Source organism: Glycine max, chromosome 17 (assembly GCF_000004515.6).
Source record: "Glycine max cultivar Williams 82 chromosome 17, Glycine_max_v4.0, whole genome shotgun sequence".
Taxonomy (NCBI): domain Eukaryota; kingdom Viridiplantae; phylum Streptophyta; class Magnoliopsida; order Fabales; family Fabaceae; genus Glycine; species Glycine max.
The window spans coordinates 6,426,957-6,447,933 of record NC_038253.2 but is presented as its reverse complement, the minus strand read 5'-3'; the positions used below and the strand labels follow the sequence as shown (position 1 = coordinate 6,447,933).

General features: G+C 31.1%; 3 protein-coding genes across 5 annotated transcripts; 2 read left to right on the top strand and 1 right to left on the bottom strand.

Moving 5' to 3' along the window:
• Window positions 1-1,348: 1,348 nt before the first annotated feature.
• On the bottom strand, window positions 1,349-2,369 carry LOC106796776 (cysteine-rich and transmembrane domain-containing protein WIH2). Its single transcript, XM_041011110.1, has 3 exons — window positions 2,080-2,369; window positions 1,785-1,932; window positions 1,349-1,536 (listed from the first exon to the last, which is right to left on the bottom strand). The coding sequence occupies exons 1-3, from the start codon at window positions 2,111-2,113 to the stop codon at window positions 1,491-1,493; spliced, it is 228 nt and encodes a 75-aa protein (XP_040867044.1). The 5' UTR covers window positions 2,114-2,369; the 3' UTR covers window positions 1,349-1,490.
• Window positions 2,370-7,757: 5,388 nt separating this feature from the next.
• LOC102662747 (protein SOB FIVE-LIKE 1) lies at window positions 7,758-10,284 on the top strand. 3 transcript variants are annotated; one of them, XR_001385652.3, is made up of 2 exons: window positions 7,758-8,438; window positions 8,702-9,008. XR_001385652.3 is itself a non-coding variant. In XM_006600548.4 (2 exons), the coding sequence occupies exon 2, from the start codon at window positions 9,096-9,098 to the stop codon at window positions 9,516-9,518; it is 423 nt and encodes a 140-aa protein (XP_006600611.1). In that variant the 5' UTR covers window positions 7,758-8,438; window position 9,095; the 3' UTR covers window positions 9,519-10,284. The 3 variants fall into 3 exon arrangements, 2 of the variants coding, with proteins under 2 accessions (XP_006600611.1, XP_040867043.1); XM_006600548.4 differs by lacking the exon at window positions 8,702-9,008 and adding an exon at window positions 9,095-10,284; XM_041011109.1 differs by lacking the exon at window positions 7,758-8,438 and adding an exon at window positions 9,095-10,282 and having other exon boundaries at window positions 8,449-8,877.
• A 2,733-nt stretch (window positions 10,285-13,017) lies between these two features.
• LOC100809623 (serine protease SPPA, chloroplastic) lies at window positions 13,018-20,769 on the top strand. Its single transcript, XM_003549538.5, has 13 exons — window positions 13,018-13,423; window positions 13,628-13,811; window positions 14,806-14,943; window positions 15,697-15,867; window positions 15,949-16,052; window positions 16,371-16,438; window positions 17,184-17,350; window positions 17,738-17,807; window positions 18,124-18,278; window positions 18,905-19,010; window positions 19,938-20,025; window positions 20,116-20,259; window positions 20,349-20,769. Exons 1-13 carry the CDS (start codon window positions 13,100-13,102, stop codon window positions 20,577-20,579), a joined length of 1,950 nt encoding a protein of 649 aa, XP_003549586.2. The 5' UTR covers window positions 13,018-13,099; the 3' UTR covers window positions 20,580-20,769.
• Window positions 20,770-20,977: the final 208 nt, after the last annotated feature.

The window sequence follows — 20,977 nt, the reverse complement described above, 5'->3', positions numbered from 1 at the left end:
CCCAACTCATTTGGCAAAGCCCCTCTCCTTGTGAGTTTGCGACACTAGCTACTGCTGCTATTGTCTCTTTCATAGTTGTTGTGTTTCCGTTACCATGCATGACATGACTTTGTATGAACATAGTTGCGTGTTGCATAGTTGCTTCATTACATTTTTTTTTATATGTATACATATAATCTGTTGGTATAATAAATTAGTCTGTTGCTGGTGGTTTGATTAAAAGTAAAAGCATTTAGAGACCAACTTAGAGACTGAGTTTGTTTCTGTCGCTGAATTGGTCACTACGCAACAATTTTGACCATGTTAATGTATCCGTCGCTACGCAACAATTTCGATTACCAAGTCCGTCGCAACATTTATATTTTAACCAAATATGTCGCTGAATTAGTCACTGTTAACGGCGGATAAACTTCGGTGGCTGATTTTGATTGGTATGCATTTTGTATTTTTCTGGCAGTAAATTATAATTTTATTAAAAAAATTCAATTCTTCAATGATCTATTTAATAAAAATCATCCAATCAATAAAATTTCTTTTTAATGGATATCCAATCCATCTATAAAATTATTTTTAAAAATTAAATAGTTTTTATAATTATTTCAAAATATTCTCTCATCCATATCCTTATTCAATTCACAAAATATTTTTGGTTGAGTTTGTTTAAAATTGCACCCAAATCAACCTAAATACTCATCCATAAAGTATTAATTAGATATTAGATTTGAAAATAAGAAAGGATAAATTATCATCCATTCATTTAATTATATAAACCATAGTTTTATTTATTTATTTTAACAACTAGATGGATTGGATTAAATTTTACATATAAACAAATGAATTCATTTCTCAACCCTAATTTATTTAGCAGCATGTGCAATTGAGTAAAGTTAACAATAAATTACAAATGTGAAAATAGTCGTAATTATACCTTTTTTAGGATACGAGAAAAAATAATATATATGAAAGACCCAGTGCAAAATTTAGTTATACACACAAAAAGTATAAATATTGAAACCCTATATATATATATATATATATATTATAATATCAATATATACTGTTATACACTCATACATACTTTTATATATAATATAAAAAAGAGATGCAGAAACTATATGTTCTTATAATTTACTTCTTATAATTTTTAAACTTATCACTTTTAACTTCTAATTTTAATTTTTTTTAAAAATTTATTGTTAAATTTTTTTAACTCTTTTAAGGACTCCTCTTATATGTTATTGATTGTATTTTTTTTATTAACATGGAATTTTTGTATAACGTTAAAGAATTTTAAAAGATAAATTCAAGAGATTAAAAAAAATTATTTATTAACTAAAAGAACTAAAAATAATAAATTTAAAATTTATAAAAATCAAATGAATAATTAAACTATTAAGTAATTAGATTCCTTTGGCCGATATCTAACATGTAGATGGATTAGGGGACCAGTACGTACACGTCAATAGTGTATGCATAATATTCCTGAAATCTTAGAAGCAAACGTCCAAACAACAGTAGCAACACATGCCCGCGCAACTGCAAAGAAATTAAATTAAATAAATAAAGTTACACATTTTTTTTTAATTTAACACAGTTACTGAAAACGTGAGTGTATAAGAAAAATAACTATATGCATTCAAACGAAATCGATTAAATTTAAATACAATGATAGTTTGCATAGAAACTGACGCTATAGTCAAATATCACTGTTGAATTCACAAACAGGTAACTACAGGTTGTAAAAGAAAGCATATATAATTAAATGATGAGAGCGATATAATTACCATCCTCTCCAGAATCCGTCACCCTTGAATTTAGTTTCTCCGTTTGGAGGAACCTTCTCCTCGTGAGTAATAATAGCAGGTGGAGGAACTTGATAATTAGGACCCGGTGCAATGTCCTTTGACTCATATGCTATAGCAGAATTCCAAACTAAACCAAAGTTTGTATATTCAGCATTAAATATATGATATATAGTGCAAAAGTACAAATATATTGATATAGAGATCTCAGGGGAAACGTGTTGTCAAAGTTAACATGTCCGTGTCTAATGAAATTAATAATATATATGCTGCGTACCTTGAGGCTGGTTTTGATCATTGCTGTGACTCATCTTTAGTTTGAAGAATGCTAGGTGTTTTCGATCAACACGTACACGTGTGGAGTGAAAAGCTAGCTAGAGAAAACACAAATCAGAGATGAAAGGACAGGCCATGAACAAAATCTGTTGGGGTTAGATTGTTTACTTTAATATTATAAAGATGATCTTACTTTTGTGGAGTGGTTGAAGTTGCTGATAAGATCGACTTTCTAAACCATTTACACTACTTACTACAGTATGCATTCAACATTAATAAGGTGATCATTTTTTTTTTAATACGGATCAATATAATAACGTGTATAGTAATATCTGTTCTTACCATATCCTCTATATTCATTAGTGTTGTTGGTTTGATTTTGGATCTCCTTGCTTTGATATGTGATGGATATATAGTGTTGGTCTAACCTAAGTGAGATTCAAAAATATTTTATTTTTAAATAAGAAAATTCTATATTAATTCTTTTTCTCAATTCATATGACATTCTTTTGTTTTATAAAAATTAAAAGAAAAAATATTTTATTGGTGAGTTTAAAATTTATTTTAATTGTTTTAATTTTGAATCGACTTTATAGATACATACATTTAAAAGAGAATATAATGTTCAAGTTAAATCTAATATATTTATTTATATAGAATAAATTATATATATGTATTTTTTTTTGTCTAACTAGCTAATAGGGTATTATATCATTGATTAGGTGATGATATGATAAGTTAATATAATATAACATTATCACTTAATGAATTTAAATTAATGATATATATCAAAAGTAAAAAAATTTAAAAATATCATATAGTGAAATAAATAATTTTTTTGGTAATAAACTAAAAATATATATATTACAGATATAAAAATCATATTTTTTTATTTATAAAAATTAAATATAGTATTAGAAGTTTAAAATACTCATACAGTTGTTAAACCAAATTGTTTTTGATGGTTGAAAAAACATGTTATGACATAGGATTATCATGCATATAATTCATGAAGGACATTCGACAGCTGGATGGCACGGATTCACAAAAGCAAAAGGGAACAGTGTACTTCGATAGATCGTTCAGTTCGTATGCTGCAGATGCTTAATGAAAATCATGTGTACATATATATACATATACATATATATATATATATATATATATATATATATAGGTTTTGACTTTTCAGTTACCGATAATGCATGTTTGTATTTATTGAGAGAGAAATAAAGTAGATAAAAGTAAAGAATAAGAATAATTTTAAATTCTTTTACATTATTTTTATGATAAATAATGAATATATTTTATATTTTTAAGACATTAGATGTATTTATTTATTTATTTAATTTCACTATTGTAGGAGGATTTATAAGAGAATTTAATAAAAAATATAATATTATTCTTTTTTTTTTATTTGGTAGGAGGAAGAAAAAAGAAAATAATTTTAAAATTAATGAAACCTATTGTATTTTTTCTATTTTAACTTATCTTTATCTTTTTACTCATCTCTTCTGAACTCTCTATTTTTTCACCTAAATACTTTTGATTTATACTTTATTAAAAATAAGAAAAAATAAAATGTAAATCAAAAGTATCTCGTTGAAGAAAAATACAGAGGTTTATAGTTTTGACATTATTTTTAAGTGAAAAAAAAAATATACAATAGGTTTCATTATTTTTAAAAGTATTTTTTTTTCTTTTTTCTTCCTCCTACCAAATAATAATAAAGAAAATTCCATCATTCCCCTCCCTCCAACTTGTCGGCAACCAAAAGTAAAACATAAGAGTCTTTTGTTTTGGATTCCATAGTTTTGACATCAACATTTAGTTACTCATCTTTCTCTCGTGTGAGGAACTTCGACGAGGTTCAAGAAAAACAGTTCATTGAATAGAAAGTTGACAAAAATGTTAATTAGTTACCTAAAAATATCAATTAAAGAATAAAAATAGATTTTTTTTATTAAAAATTGATATTAATACATATTTATTTGTATCTCTGATGCATTTTAAATATGAATTCTAATGAAAAATTATTTTAAATTTCTTAACTGATAGCTTAAAAATATTAGTTAACAAGATCCTAAAAAAAATATGTATGGAACTAATATTTTAATATATTTTTATAATAATAATTGTACTTCTTTCATCTCATAATAATAAGTATTGTCCTAAATTTTATAAACATGCATAGATGACGATTAGTTAAATAAATGAAAGCATAATAGTTAAATACATGAAAGCTTGTAACAAATTTATGAAACTAGTCTTATTACTATAACAATATTCTAAAAAAATTTATTAAAATTATAAATGAAAATAATAATAATTAATATTAAATTAAAAATTAAAAATAATACTTATTTTTTTTACGCAACACTTATTATGAAATGGACAGATTAATAAGTTAATTATACAAATTTAAACCAACGGGATTGAGTATATCAAAAGAGACTCGTATCTCATAACGTTAATTATGAAATAACACTAATTTTAAATTTATTGATTTTCTCTGTTGATAAAAATGTATATTTAATACTGAATGGTACTTCGAACAGGCCTGTTTTCAAGGATAATTGGGTTAAATCAAAAGAAAACTATACAAATTATAGAGTCATTTACTCTTAACCGTGATCTTTTTTTATTTTATTTAATTCTTATAATTCTTAATATCGTACGTATCAATTCCATTATTTTTTTTTCATTTATTCAATGGATTGGAATTGGATTTTCCACTCATTTCCTTGGATGTCCTTATTTCTTTTGCTCTCAACACTACTTTCACCCCATGCCTTCATCAACTTTCTCCCACTCTTCTCCTTCATTGACTCTCTTCAAAACTCTTCATTTTTGTCAATTCTTCTGTCTCTCTTTTCTACAAAGTGGTGGGGATGGGTAAAACCTTAAAAGGGTTGGACGTACGATGGCTGGTCCAGATGGATGATTCATTATTCTGTGTTGGTTTTACAAAGGTTTGAGTCTATGTGTGATTGGACAATAGTTGTATTGGCGAATAATGGCTTGTAGTTGAATATTTAGGAGTGGCGGTAGAGCATGGTTGAAGATGGTGGAGGAGAATAAATGAGGCCAAAAATTAAAGACACGGATCCATATTTTTAAAAAAAAAGTATAGAAAAGGTGTTTTATATAATTCTTTTACCCATTTTTTCATATAATTTATTTATTTCAAGTAAACAAATATTTTTTCTTATTTTGTTTTAATCAATCCAAATAATATATATTTTTTTATTTATTTCTCTTTTGCTTTTATCTTTTTTTTTTATTCTTTTAACATAGTGAATAGTTAATTCATTAATATTAAAGTTTTAAACAAATACTTAATACCACCAAACACATGAATTAATTGACACAATCACACATAATTATTTTAACTAATATCAAGTTTGTGTCTTACTTATATAAAGATATTAATTAGTCAATTTACACACTAGGTGGTATCTTTTATAAACCATTGTAAAAAAAAAAAGATATTAGGGAATAACAAAAACATAACTATTTTCCTTTTACTATTTTTATTTTATTTTCATGATATGAAAATTCCTTTTACAAGTATGTCCACATGGATGCTGACTTAAAAATTTAAAGACTTTTAATTATATTTTTTTATCCTCCAAAGTTTCACAATCTTGTGAATTTTCTCTTCGATGTTTTTCCCCCCATAAATTTTACCCCTCAATTTATAAAGAATCACTTTTTTGTCTTAATTGTGGTAGTTCAACGGAAAAATCACAACAAAATTTTCTTAACAGTAACAGTTTTTCTACGACCGGAAAAAAATCACTATTTTATAAACTAGGGGACAAATTTTGCAAAAAAATATTGAAAACTAGATTTGCAAGATTGTAAAATTGTTTGATTGACCAATTTGGGTCACTTTTGAGAATATTATATTTTTAAAATGGGTCTGTTATGAAATTAATTATCGACACAACTTTGTGTTTTTTTACGGTAAACCAGGTGATCAAACTGCAATTTTGACTAGTAATTTTAGTGTCACATTTTTTTTTATAAAAAAATAAGCTAATCGAGGACATGGCTTGCAAGTCGAAACACGTTAAATTGGACAATAAAGATTTAATCAAGGATTATAACTAAAATTGTAATCACGAATTGCAAATGTTTAAAGTAGCAAATACTAGTTGCAACTTCAAGCTATGACGTAACTAATGCACCAAAAAATTGCATGAAGTAACAAATATTATTTGCAACTTCAATATATGTGACGTGACTGTTATCCGAATTGTGCATAAAAATTAAAAAGTTTTCAAATAGTAAAAATGAATTACAATCTGGCTGTGTTGCCTTAGGGTGGATAGGTGATAGGATATTTGCGAAAAAATGATGCGCTTGGAATGGTGATAACTAGGGGCTAAAATTAGTAGTATGGTTGTCAAGATGAAACTACTGTTTGCAATAGCAATTTCATCTTATGACGCTGGTGTGGCATACCACATAGTTAAACTTTCCATTTAATTAACTTATCTATGGTCAAAATAGATCCATGCGAATAATTTGTTTGGTAACATATTCATTTTGAAAAAACAATCACCCTTGTAAAGTTTTGATTTTGAGGATAAAGATGTAACTAAGGCAACACACTTAATTAGTACCGAAGAAAAAAAAGTTGAAAACATTGTGCAGATTGAAAAGAGCGAAGCTTGAAGCCGCAGGTGGAGCTATTTAGAAGGCAAACACATGGAATAATAAGTGGGCCATTTGAACCCATTGGAAGCATAAGAATGCATTTTTAAGGTGGGGGAAGCCCCAAAGTCTATCCTAAAGCGATAGTGGGGTACGAGATGCATGTACATGCCTTTATCATTTACACATGCACAACGATACTTCCTTCTCCTCCTTTGACTTGGAGAAGCCAATTAGCACCAGAATATGGTGGGGGACTGCATGCCAACTTGCCAAGTATTCTTCTGAAGCTATATTGAGGCGACAGATGAACAAATATTTCAAGCATAGGTTTCTTCTCATAATGTACTTTGGCTCAGGGTCGTGCATGGGATTAGAGCGAGCAAACACATCTACATTGCATATTCAGTGAACTAATAAGTCCTATCAAATGTGAAATGTAAGTTCGTAACTTACATGGCAGTTCTAAACCAGTTCCAAATAAAAGATAAGCATGAAAATGATTTAAAAAATATACATAGGGACGTGATTAAAAATACCTCAAGTGTGTATCAAATAACAACAAGGGGAAGTTGGTTATCCATAATAGTTCTACAAAAGCTTGAGCAGTTCATTGCCTATTTGTGGTCTATACTCTAAAAATGAGATTACTTTTTAGTATGATTTACAAGATAAGCATGATAATGATTTTAAAAAAGAGGAGTACTATAGAAACATATTCTTTATAACACATTTTTTTATTGATAAAAAATTTATTAAAAACTACAAAATCAAAATAAAAAATCATTAAACAAGACACGAGACTTATCAAATTTTGTGATTTAAAAAAATTAATAAAAAAGGATGTGTGTCTAAAAATCATTCTCTTTTAAAAAAAATAATGGACTAAATTAAAAATATGAGAACATTTATTATTATGATCAATGAGAACTATACATATAAACTATTAAATTTTATTTAAATAATCAAAGCTAAAAGGAAAATGCATGTAACTTTTTAAAGTAATAATATGATCATTAAATAACTTTTAATCTTAACCATTTATACATAGTTATATTAGTTAAATCTAAAGTTCTCACATTTTTACTATGAAAATTGTTCTCACTTAATACATCCTTGTAATCCTAAGTTCAATTTCAAAATGAGTGTATGAAAAAAAAAAAAAAAACATCCGTGTCCATGAACAGATACTTGTTATTTTAAATTTCCGTTCTGGTAGCTTTGGAGAAATTATTAGTGTGTGGGTGGGACATTGTTTGCAGAAGAAGAAGAAAACGTGGGGCATGTGAATTCTCATAACAGGAACTAGGATTGACCATCTTTATCTAACCATGCACTCCCCAATAGATAGACGCAACAATCTAGTCACTCAGAAACTTGTCGCATAAAACATTTTCCTCGATACATACTATTATCATAAAAAGCTTACGTACAAGTCGTCGGTTTTCAACATTAAAATCCTTATTGCCACCATGTCTTTCTAGTTTCTACAAAGAAAAAAAGAAAAAAAAAATTCAGGCATGAAATCATAATAACTTGATTACTCCCCCGACAAGCCAAAAAAGAAGCAGAGGAATTTTCATTTTTCAAACAGAGAGAGCTCATAGTAGTGTGATTTTGCCATTTTTTGTGAAGTTAAAAAAATTCTCGCTTGTTTCTCACGAGAGAACAAGAGAATTAAAGGTTTGAAAGCTGAATCAGGTAATGAATTGAGGTCCTCTTGTTGTACTACCTAAACAAGAGGTCTTATAATATTCTCTCCAGTTTTTGTAGCCTGTGCCCTGTGGCATTCCCACCTATTCTGCATTTAAATCCACCTTTCATATTTAATGACCTATGCAGAGAAATAATGATGATTGCATGTTCTCTTATGGAACCCAATGACTAACTGAACAACCCCTATGTCCTTAGAAAAGTTTGGTATTTATGCTTCCTGTGGGTTAATTTCACTTTTTCATTGACAGCTTCTACCTGTGTCTGGTGCTGGGTAAGTCAGAGAATTAATGGGTCTTTACATGCACTTCCAGGTGGTGTTGTGTGGTGAAAGACTTGTCTCAAGGCCATTAAAGAGATTCTGATCACATTTTGCTTTGAGTCTTTGATACATACATACATATCTCAAGTGCTGGTGTTTTCTCAGGTGTCTATGAACATTTTTTTTTTTATAGAAAAATGTTAATGGTTAATTTGTTAGTTTTTTTATTAGCAGAAGAAATTCTCCCTTCTCTTCTTTCTTAACCATCCTACTAACCTTATATCTCCGTGTCTATAAATAGGTACATGTTATTTTAATTTCCTATTTTTCTCTTTGATTTTTTTACCATTATCTCTCATTCTCCTTCTTTGCACACCCTCAGGATGGAGCCATTCGGTGCAGAGGGATGTCACAGCAGTGAATCTGGATGGACCATGTATATTGGGTCCCCCATAGATGATGCTGGACATAGTAGTGACAACGACGACAACAACAAGAAAGGTACTCAAGCTCATCCACAAGATGATGATGATGATGATGATGAAAGTGATGATTCTATGGCTTCTGATGCGTCTTCTGGGCCAAGTCATCATCATGGCTTTGCGGATTTCCGCCGAGATGCCGAAGAAGAAAATGATGAAAACAAGTATTGCTTAGAGAAGAAAGCAGGTAAAACTCAACACAAGCAAATGGAAGGGAAAAAGGTGGAAAAGAATGGGATGTTAATAGTTGATAGCAAAGATAAGTCTCCAGTTCAGGGTTGTGGAAAGGTGAGAAAAAATTACTTTGTGGGAAAAAGGAAATAGCTAGGTGTATTTCCCTGCTCCACAGCTGGTTAATTTGTTGATGTTTAGGTTTTCTTTTGAAACTAGATAATTAATTAATAGCTGCAATTACTGTGTTGTACTCATTTGCATTTCCATAGTTGTTGTGATAGTGATGGCCATTTCACTATATTAGCCACAGCATGCAAGGATTAAAGGGTATGGATGCATATCTGGTTAGTTCTGAAATATGTTGTTCAGATATGTACTAGTATGTTACTTTTTGTATGCTATGTCTCTGAGGCATTACAAACATTGAAGGCTTTTTTTTTTTATTATTATAATTTTTATGTTTAGACTTTGATATTCGTAAAACAAGGCATTGGTAGAGCATCCCCAATTAATTGCATGAGATTCCACCAAGTTGTACTGAACTGAATAATTTTTATCGTATTCGGTTAGTTGATTTAGCCAAGAGAGGAGCTTGAATGGGAAAGTTTTGTCAAGAAACAAGAAATCTTCATATGTTCGTCTTCAAAGGACCAAGATTATGTAGAAAAAATGATGGCTCGCAAGATCCAAAATAATTTTGATTCGTTTAGATTGTCCTAATTGTATACCGAGACAAAAGTCTTCTACGCAAGGTTAATAGTTTTTTTGTTTTTGTTTTTTTATCCGCAAGGTTTATAACTATTGAAAGTGAATATTGTACGATAACAGGCCTACACAAATCATTTGAAATCATACATACTCGTAAAGGATACACAACCTCAAATGACTTCAGTAAAATTTACTTTTTATATTAATATTACATTCTTTAAATTGGTTTTATTTAATTAATATGCGTTTTCAAAGTAAATAAGTTTCATTTTGATAGTTATTAATATTTTGACATATTATTTATTAATCTTAATTGTATTTTTGTCTCTTTATTTTCTCAATTTTACAAATGTGATCTTTTACTATTTTAATTTTGTAAATGTGAGTGAATCATTAACATCATGGCAAAATGATAATGAAGATGATGAACTAGTAGAATGACCTGACTTATTTATTTTAAATAGCATTGTGATTTTCTTTCAAAACACACTATTGTGATTTAACATCTATGAATATGATATGCTTGAGTTGCATTTTTTGTCTCCTTATCATAATTGTTTCTTAATTTTAATCCTTTCATTTTTTAAAGTAAACAATTAATTATATGCAAAATAAGTAACAAAGATGATGATATGACACTGTGATGTGTCTTATTTGTCTTATGCAACATTATGTGAAGTGAATGTGTTTTAAAAAGCTGAAACTAAAATAAAAATTGACTAAAGGCAGTGCCTAAAAAATGAACCCTTTCTAACTTAAGCTTTCTCAAACCTATATTGTGGTCATATATATCCAACAACCCAAAAAAAATTAACTAACGAAGTACATTAAATTTATATAATTATTCATGTGGAACCTCATGCTACATCCATCCTTTTTGTCATCAAGAGTTAATCTTTCTTACGAAACAATAACCATAACCATAGTCCTTGAACTCTGTATCATAACTCACTAAACTTGTATAATCACCCTACTCAAACCAGCCACACTCCACACATGACACATATCAACACAACATCGCACTCGCACCACACTAGGAATAAATTTTTAAAAAATGGACATTTAAAAATGAATCTAGTCAAAAATAAAACTGAATCTAACATGTCCTGTAGGTCTCTCAGAAGGACACAGGTTTTCTTTATTATATTACAAGCCTCATAAATGGAGAAATGCTTGGAGTAAATGCTATTATGGGGTTTAAGCTTGAAGCCGTAGTATGATCTACCAGCTGGTACAGGAGTTTGTTGGAGCAAATAGTATTATGCTACTTGACATTATCAATGCTAATATGTTATGAAGTACATCACATTTGAATAAACTACTACTAGCTAGTAGCTAGCTACTAGGTTGCAGCATTAATATTCGTTAGTGCATTATTCAAATCATCAACATGCTTTGAGGACGAAGTCGCTTTCCATTTGGATTTGGAAGGGGCTTATCTCCAATGAAATCAGCATTTAAATAAGATGCAATATATACATGTACTATTAACTTCCCTAGCATGCCCGCGATTTTGAAAATGTTTGATATGATACACAAATCTTGGTGAAGTAGAGGATAGATTTCATTGTAGGGCACTCTCTCTTCACGAGATACGAGTGATTAATCAGTAACTTCAATCCTTTAAGCATACATAAAATAGATTTGATTCTTAGTTTTATGAATAGAAAAACATTTATAAGCAGAGGAATTAGTCTCATATTGCCGGCTGTAAACATATGTTAGGCCACCCTAGATCTAAAAACGATAGATTCTGATGTTGGGCTGTCTCCCCACATAGGAAATATAAGTTCAAACACCCTGTTGATAAGTATGTATTTTACTGTTTTAAAATTTTACATAATTGTGTCGTGTAAATTTTTATGTTAGCTTATTTTTTATTTATATATATATATATATATATATATATATATTACATGTATCTTTCATTAAATATAATTGGTCTGAGTATTTAACGTAATTATATATTTTAAACTTGAATTTGAAATTTTTTATTAAATTATACCAGTTTCATGCCAATTAATTTATACACTCGGTGGGGCATACAACTTTTCTATGCAATGTTGTACACCACATAAGACAAGAAACAAGGTATAAAAAGTGGGTTAATTAAGAAAATAAAGACTCTTTAGAACGAGAATTTAATTCTGTAATATAAAGAGTTTTTTATGTATAAATTTAGAAACACGGGATACTGTTTCAAGAAAATTCTTTATCCTCAGAATACTTCAAAAGAATTTATAACACCCTGAAGAGATAAGCGAAGTTCAAAACTTACATGAAATCAACAATTAACCATTTTAAATAAATAAAATTAAAATTTTGGAATTGATTAAAATACTCTCACACTTCATTTGAAAATCAACAATTAAAAACCATGATAAAATCGAATAGAGATGAAAAAAAAATTAAAAGTTGATTATAATCTCAATTTTTTAATCTATATTTATTATTATACCTTATCTTCTAATTCTAAATTACACTGTTTTTATCTAAGAGGACCCTATTTTTTTATTTTTTGTAAATTATAAGTAGATTGACTTCATCCAAACTTACATGAATCATGTGAATTTTTTTTTTCAGTTCACCTCTATTTTTAAACTAATTATTTTTTATTAAGATCAGATGTATTATTTATCAAAAACAATTATGTTTGAACTGATGTGATCATTATTAACAACAAAATTTTTCATTAGAGTATTTGATGTAACTACACGTTCAAAATTTAACTGAAGAATTCTGATTAAGTTGGATTAACTACATCTTTAATATAATGAAGTTATAAGGTTGATGGGAATAATAAGACCAGAAGAAAGAGAGAAATGTTATGAATTGGATTCTTGGTGTAAAAAAACTGGCAATTATTCACTAACATTTGTAAAAAAAAAAAAAGAACCTGATATAATAATTATTTTATTTTATTTTTCTGCGTTAAAATCTCTGGAAACTCGTTTTAGCATTACCTTCTCAGACAAACAGGCAAATTTCTCGGATCTTTTTCCCTCCCACGTTTTGCCGCGGTGATGCGGCAAACTCACGGAAATATGTCACGCACTCGTATCGCCATTCAGCGCTTCCGCCACACCTACACCGCGTTATCATCATCAGCTGCACTTACTCGCTCCCAATTCCAATGCTCTCAACAACATCTCACGCGCGCACCCCTCCTCTTCCACGCTCCTCGTCATTATTCATCTTCCCCCAAACAAGACTATCCCACCGGAGACTTTGATTTCAAGCCCATCACAGGCTGGAAAAAGTTCACCGTCAACCTCAAGATGCTAACGGCTTTCCCCTGGGAGCGTCTCCGATACGGCACCCTGTTAACAATCAAGTTGCGCGGCCAGGTTTCCCCTTCTCTCTTTTAACATCTCACTCACGCACTGTTTTTATTTTTATTTTTATAGTTTGTTAATTTTTCTTAGCTTGAGGACTCGAACCTACGAGATTTTTCTCCTACCTTCAACCACCAGAACAACCTTATAAGTTATAACTCTCTTCTCACTCACGTGCGTGACTAGTTTACTATTTTGCATGTTTCTTCGCTTTAGATATCGGATCAGCTCAATAGTAGGTTCTCCCCGGGATTATCTCTGCCTCAAATCTGTGATAATTTCTTCAAGGCAACTTATGACCCTCGAATTTCCGGCATCTATCTCCATATTGATATTTTAAATTGTGGTTGGGCAAAGGTCGAAGAAATTCGAAGACATATCTTGAATTTCAGAAAATCAGGTGCGTCAAATTACCAAAATATAATTCAGTAACTAGTATTAGTAATAATGTAACTATTTTTTTTTAATGTTACTTTCCATTTTTACAATCTTGTTTTATATACTATGGTCAAGTGAGCTGGTTACATAGATGTAGTGATCCGAACTGGTTACAGCCTCAAATCTGTGATAATTTCTTCAAGGCAGCCAATTTATTTTATTTTTAATCATGTATCCATTAGAGAAAATTCAAGAAAATTATTTATTTGTTAAATACGATTTTTTTTTTTTAATTTTATTAAGTTGCTATAGTTGCAAGTAGGTAGCGCTGTTGTGTTGCCTGAATCAGTATGTTTTCTCTTCTCCCAAAGAACACTGGTATATGTGGTTTTCTGAGGCTATGAAGCAACTGAAGTTTATATACATTAAGCTACGATTGGGGAGATAACTTAATTAAGGGCATGTTTGGATAAATTTTTCTGAAAGAACCTCTAGGAGGAAAAATAAGAAGAAAAAAATGAAATGGGCTTTTGGATAAGCTAAAATTAGTTTATGCATAAGCTAATTTGTAGAAGTTCTCTCATATAACTTCTCTAAAAGATGATTTTTAACTTATGCTAACTTATGGAGAAACTCATTTCATTTTTTTCTTCACTTAGAAGTGCTTTTGATAAACTTATCCAAAAAGGTCCTAAGTGCTTATTCGATAAGCTCTTATCACATGAGAACTTATGCCATAAATTTGACCTTGAATTTTATTGGACCAAGCTGACAAGAGCTTATTTTGATAAATGACAACAAAAAGCTTATTGAAATAAGGTAAGAAGAACTTATGATGGTCATAGGCTATTTTTATAAGCTTAATTATACTCACTATAAACTCTTCCAAATGCCCCCTAAATTTGGTGATTCTTGATACTAAATATATACAATGTTTTGAATCATCTAATATTCTGATCTATAAGTTCTGATATTTGCTACTTATGAACAGCTTTGATAGTTGATGATGCTTGTAGGAAAATTTGTTGTGGCTTACGTCCCTTCATGTCGAGAAAAAGAATATTATATTGCGTGTGCCTGTGAAGAAATATATGCCCCTCCAAGTGCATATTTTTCTTTGTTTGGATTGACTGTTCAAGCCCCATTTCTCAGAGGTAAGCTGATTCTGCTTTTTCTTGCATATTTGTGGGCAAAGGTTCACCTTTTAGTGTATGGTGCACCCTATAAAGTAATAAATAAAGTTATAAAACTTATAGCATGCTAATTGTTCAGATGTATGTACTTATGGCATCAGCTCATGCTTTTGATGTTATTGAAAAATTGTTTTCTATCCTCCTGTCCATCTTGTAGGTATTGGTAGGGGACTTGTTGCTAAATCCTTATAAATTTAGGGCAAGTTTAATATAAGGAATTTTTTTCTGTTTTTTTATTTCTTGTTTTTTCTTTTAGTTACCAAAATACCACCTTTTTCATTTTATTTTTGTTTTCAAACATTTGTATGAGAAATAGTGGGGAAAAAATAAGTATACAATTTCATATACAAATCTTTATACTAAAAAAAGTGAAAACAAGGCAACACTTTTATAATTAATATTGGAAATAGAAAAAACTTTCCCAAATCAAATAGACCATTGTTCAACCCAAAATGTCAGTGCAGCGGTGTAAGACCTCACCGCGTTCACATGAGTGAGAGCAATCTATTTAGCAGGAGAACCCATATTCGATTCACATTGTGTGCAAAATTTCCTTGGGTCAGTGGTAGTCACGAACTGCGACTGGGATTAGTCTCTGACCCAGTGGGTTGGGTGACACCGGTCTCTGACTTAGGACCAAAAATAGACCCTTGTTCTTTGATGACTATAGTTAGCCTAAAACTAATTTTTTATGTCATTTATTAATTCTCTTAGGTGTTTTAGAGAATCTTGGAATTGAACCAGAAGTGGAAAGGATTGGCAAATACAAAAGTGTAGGAGATCAACTTACCCGTAAAACCATGTCTGAAGATCATCATGAGATGCTTACTGCGTTGCTTGATAATATCTATACTAATTGGCTGGACAAAGTCTCTTCTGCTAGAGGTGCAATGCAAGTGTATTTAAAGACCTACTTGAATCTTGGATCAATAAATTAACTTCTGGATTTCTGCAAATTCTATACAGGAAAGAAAAGGGAAGATATTGAGAACTTCATAAATAAAGGTGTCTATCAAGTAGAGAGACTTAAAGAAGAGGGCTTCTTAACAGACATAATCTATGATGACGAGGTACATGATGTACACTGGTGTTATATGTCTGATTACTTGCATGACAACATGAGTGAACCTGTCACTTGTTGGCATGATTAATATAATCACATTGAGAGAGTATGACAGCATCTCATCTAATGGAAATGTTCTGAAAAAGGGGTTTTCTCCAGCTCCTTTAGAGTCTGTTGGTTTTATTTTCTTCTTCGTTCAATCAACTTGTTGAGTGCACTTCATTCATACGTATTGATAATTAACACTGGTTAACAAAATGTTTTGGAGGATACAATCAAAGGGAATCAAAACTTGAAAGGATAAGAAACATTAAATGTTTTGCAGGTTATCACTCGGTTAAAGGAGAGACTTCAAGTTAAAACTGATAAAAATCTTCCTATGGTTGATAACAGGTATTGTTTTTTCTTCCAGGGCCTCAAAAATCTAATATGGTTACATTGAATTATGACATTTATTCTGAATAGATGGAAGTTAAGTTAAAATAATTCTACAAATCCTTCTTAGTCTAATAAATTCACTGTCTCTTAAAATTTTTGTTCCTGGTCTTCATTTTAATTTCGGAAGTTTATAATATTGTTTGAAGGCTGTAATAACTTCCATAATCAAAGATGTTACCTTAATTTTCACCAATGAAAAACAATATTCATAAATCACGGTTGTTTCTTTCTTGTTTCCCTCTTATTGGGGATTAACCTAGAACAATGGATTCCTTTCCTCCTCCAAGCATCTTTGGGGGAGATTTTGTTAGATCTTAAGGTTTTGGTGATGATAAGTCAGAATCTGACTCCATTGATTCGAGTGGATTGTTAGGATTCAATTGCAAGTTATGGGACTTAGTCCCACATTGGAAGTATGGGATTCTAGTGTGGGGTTGGTAAGACCTCAGACTCCAATGACAACAACTAGCTTTTGTGGTGTGGTTCTCCCAAGGTTCTATCAATTGGTATCAGAGCATTCCACCATGTCTCAGTTGCAAATGAGCGGCACAGGTGGTGATGCCGCCATTGCAATATATTATTTACTATATGGCTTCTTGTTTCCCAACAGATTTATAATGTGAATAGATACTTTATAAATTAAAATATTCCAAACAGCTCACATTAACCATACACTGATATTTTCTTTTCTCAAATGCAGAAAATACTCTGGAGTTAGGAAATCGACTCTTGGACTATCAGGTGGCAAAGAATTAATAGCCATCATCCGAGCTTCAGGGAGTATTCGCCGTATCGAGAGTTCATTAAGTACCCGTAGCTCTGGTATCATTGGAGAGAAGTTAATTGAGAAGATACGCAAAGTTAGAGGTACACTCAATCTTATGAAGTTACCTTTATGAAACCTAATATCGGAAGCGCTTTAGTCATCATGTCAACAAGTTGTCCATCAATTTCTTGGCCTAAATCACTGCCATCATAGCAATTTAATTTAAGTCATTTCTATCCTTCTAATACCTTGTCTAATTTTCAGCATTATTGCACCCTGTAAGGCCTCAAAACACTCATTTTTATTTCGTACCTTTTACATTGGATACTTTTATTCCATAACACGGATAACGTTGGCTTTCATTGTTCAACTATGATGCTGTGCCAAACCTGAAACTTTTTGGCAATGTTATTATGCTTTATTATTTTTGGTTATTATATTTGTGTCATAATTTTGGAGGTCACATTGAGCCTTCTTTTTCTCCTCAGAGTCAAATAAATACAAGGCTGCTATTATCCGAATTGACAGTCCAGGAGGGGATGCTCTTGCTTCTGATTTGTAAGTGTTGGTAAATTTCCCACTGTTCAAAATGCACTCTGTTAAAATGACATGCAAGAAATGGTTGGTTGGACACATTTAGGAAAGATCTATACCAAAGCAATAATACTTGGTAAAAACATATACTGCTTTGATTTTTCCTTTAGAACTTCTTTCAGATCCTACTTTTAGATTGGAGAGGAGTTATTAGTGCATTAATGATCTAGTTAAATTTGAAAAACTTATCTGATCTTTGTCATGAAATTATGATGCTAAGTGCAAGTATTTTGGTGAGTTTGCTTGTTTAACTATAAAGTTTTGTTGTCATGATCTGCAGGATGTGGAGAGAAATCAGGCTTCTGGCTGCCTCAAAACCAGTCATTGCTTCAATGTCTGATGTGGCAGCAAGTGGAGGGTACTACATGGCAATGGGAGCAGGAGTTATTGTTGCAGAAAGTCTTACCTTAACTGGTTCAATTGGAGTGGTCACAGGTGAACCTGGGTGTTTCAGTAGGAGAAAGAAAGGAATGTGTGGATGATAAAACTACTAATATAAATTTTAAAATTTATTGCAAACCGACATACGCATGCTGGTATGTTTTGACAGTTGACACAGATGATCTCTCTGTGTTATAAACCTAATTGATATTTTGTTCAATTTAGGAAACTCCTGGTGATTTAGATACACAAGATATCACTAGATAACCTTACTGATTGTTGTGATTTGTAGCTATTTTTCCCTTTACTGAAATTTCTCCAAATAAACTCGTCTTGAAAATTAACTTGAATAAAAGAAGAGTAGATATGCATGAATTTAAAGATTTCTGGTTTCTGTTAACTTTCCATGCACATGATATAATATAGCATATTATGAGTTGTGTCAATATGGTAATATAATATATAGCATTTTATGATGAAGAAAAATATAGCAGTTTGAAATTTAAATGGTAATTAAATGCAACCAAAGGAAATTGTATCAGGAAAGAAAATATTCATTTGAGCTCTGAGATAATGAGGGAAGACATTGTAATTTCATAAACAATCAGCTCCCCAGATATTGTCCTTAGGTTTTGTAATATATTAATTTGATGGTATAACACTATAACATATTTTTGTAGGAAAATTTAACCTTGGGAAACTTTATGAGAAGATTGGCTTCAACAAAGAAATCATATCAAGGGGTAGATATGCTGAGCTCCGTGCAGCTGAACAGCGTTCTTTAAGGTAATGGAATTTGCTAAAGTTCTAGTAGAGCAGGAGAGAATATTAACCAGTGCACCGTTCCATCTGATATCTAACTGTGAGGCACTGTCTGTTTGTGAATGGAAGACACAAAGTATCTGTCTGAATAGTCTCCAGTCCAGTTTTAATAAGCTGATAATGAAATTCCATTTTTGCGGCAGTATTTGAATCCAGCTAAAATCCTTTCATTTAACCCAGTTTTGGCTTTCAATATATACTTCTCATTCTTTGAATTCAGTTATTAGGGAAGTTCCTTAATCAATTAGAGAGTTTGATGGACAATGGATAAAACCTGGCTCGGGTTCCACATGTATCACTTGATACTGTTATCAATTATAGTTTTCCCTTTTCATAATCCCTGAAAAGAGCATAAACGTGTCCCTAAAGGCACCGGCAGAACCAGAGCAATGACTTACGGGGTGCAGATAGTTTAGATTTATGATACAAAACATGTAGAGATGTTTTTCAATGACTCCAGTTGCCCACGTTGTCATCAATGTAGTTTTTTGCCCATCTTAAAGTTGTTTAATCTTGGCAAGCGGATTATGGCAAAAGTAGAGAAATACATGGAACATTTTTGTTGCCTTTATCCTCTACGCCTGTTATGTGAGAAATAGAGGAGAAATAGAGAGGCACTAAAGATCACCCTAGGCAGGTCCAGGGCTTGCTTGCAATGTAGGAATATAATCTTACTAATGCTGGTGATGATTTTAATCTAAGAGTTATTTTTATATAGCCTGTTTGTCTTCAATGCCTTGCTTTTGCTGTCATTTATGCGTTAATCTTTTACTTTTAATTGATTCGAGGGTTGGTACTCATAATCATCCTCTCTCTCTCTCTCTCTCTCTCTCTCTCTCTCTCTCTCTCTCTCTCTCTCTCTCTCTCTCTCTCTCTCTCTCTCTTCTACAGACCAGATGAAGCAGAGCTATTTTCCAAGTCTGCGCAGCATGCTTATAAACAATTTCGAGATAAGGCAGCTTTATCCAGATCTATGACTGTATGTTTTAAATTCAATTAGCTATTTTTCATGCTTTCTGTTCATCCTCTTGTAAATCCAAGTTACGTACAGTTGCTGTTCTGTCACTAGGTAGACAAGATGGAAGAGGTTGCACAAGGAAGGGTTTGGACTGGTAAGGACGCAGCTTCTCACGGTTTGGTTGATGCTATTGGTGGCCTTTCTCGAGCTGTTGCCATAGCAAAATTGAAGGCCAATATACCGCTGGACAGACAGGTCGGTTTGATAATACCTTTATTTTAAGATTGTGTATGCTTATATACCTGTAGACAATTATTTTGGTAATCGTGCTTGAGCTATGTCAGGTTACTGTGTTGGAGCTCTCGAGACCGAGCCCTTCTCTACCCGAGATTTTACGTGGTCTAGGTAATTCTCTCGTTGGAGTAGACAGAACTTTCAATGAATTACTACAGGACTTGACATTTTCCCATGAAGTCCAAGCACGAATGGACGGAATCATGTTTGAGAAATTGGAAGGATATCCATATGCCAACCCCATTTTGGCATTGATAAAAGATTATCTTAGTTCCCTGTAGTTATTTATAAACTTTTCCTTCTATTTGTGTTTTTCATTGTATAATGATGCATACAATCCACTGAAAAGCACATACCCATGCGTGAATATCTCATCCTGCTTCCTCTTGCACAATGGGAACTATATCGTGTGTATAATTTTGGAGAAAATTTGATTCCAAAAAAAAATAAAGATATGTTAATTTACTCAAATTTAATTCTGCGTAGATGCTTTCAGATGCTAAAGTTGTTGAAACTTTAGGGTTTGTATTAGGAAAAGAAAAGAGAAGTGACTGAAAAAAAATTGTGGTAATTGTGATAAATAATTCCTTAACCAAGTAGTAGTAGTTCCCTTTTAAAAAACTTGAATTCAATTTTACTCGTACCAACATGTTGGTGAAGAGATAGAGATGCATATTTT

What these genes read in the sequence shown, in the direction of transcription:
- LOC106796776 (XM_041011110.1), bottom strand. Translation starts at nt 2,113, where the DNA reads ATGAGTCACAGCAATGATCAAAACCAGCCTCAAG. An exon ending in TGATCAAAACCAGCCTCAAG is followed by an intron (nt 1,933 to 2,079) that starts GTACGCAGCATA and finishes ACTTTGGTTTAG; the next exon opens with TTTGGAATTCTGCTATAGCA. An exon ending in GACGGATTCTGGAGAGGATG is followed by an intron (nt 1,537 to 1,784) that starts GTAATTATATCG and finishes ATTTCTTTGCAG; the next exon opens with TTGCGCGGGCATGTGTTGCT.
- LOC102662747 (XM_006600548.4), top strand. Translation starts at nt 9,096, where the DNA reads ATGGAGCCATTCGGTGCAGAGGGATGTCACAGCAGTGAATCTGGATGG.
- LOC100809623 (XM_003549538.5), top strand. Translation starts at nt 13,100, where the DNA reads ATGCGGCAAACTCACGGAAATATGTCACGCACTCGTATCGCCATTCAG. An exon ending in CTTCCTATGGTTGATAACAG is followed by an intron (nt 16,439 to 17,183) that starts GTATTGTTTTTT and finishes TCTCAAATGCAG; the next exon opens with AAAATACTCTGGAGTTAGGA. An exon ending in TTCAATTGGAGTGGTCACAG is followed by an intron (nt 18,279 to 18,904) that starts GTGAACCTGGGT and finishes ATATTTTTGTAG; the next exon opens with GAAAATTTAACCTTGGGAAA.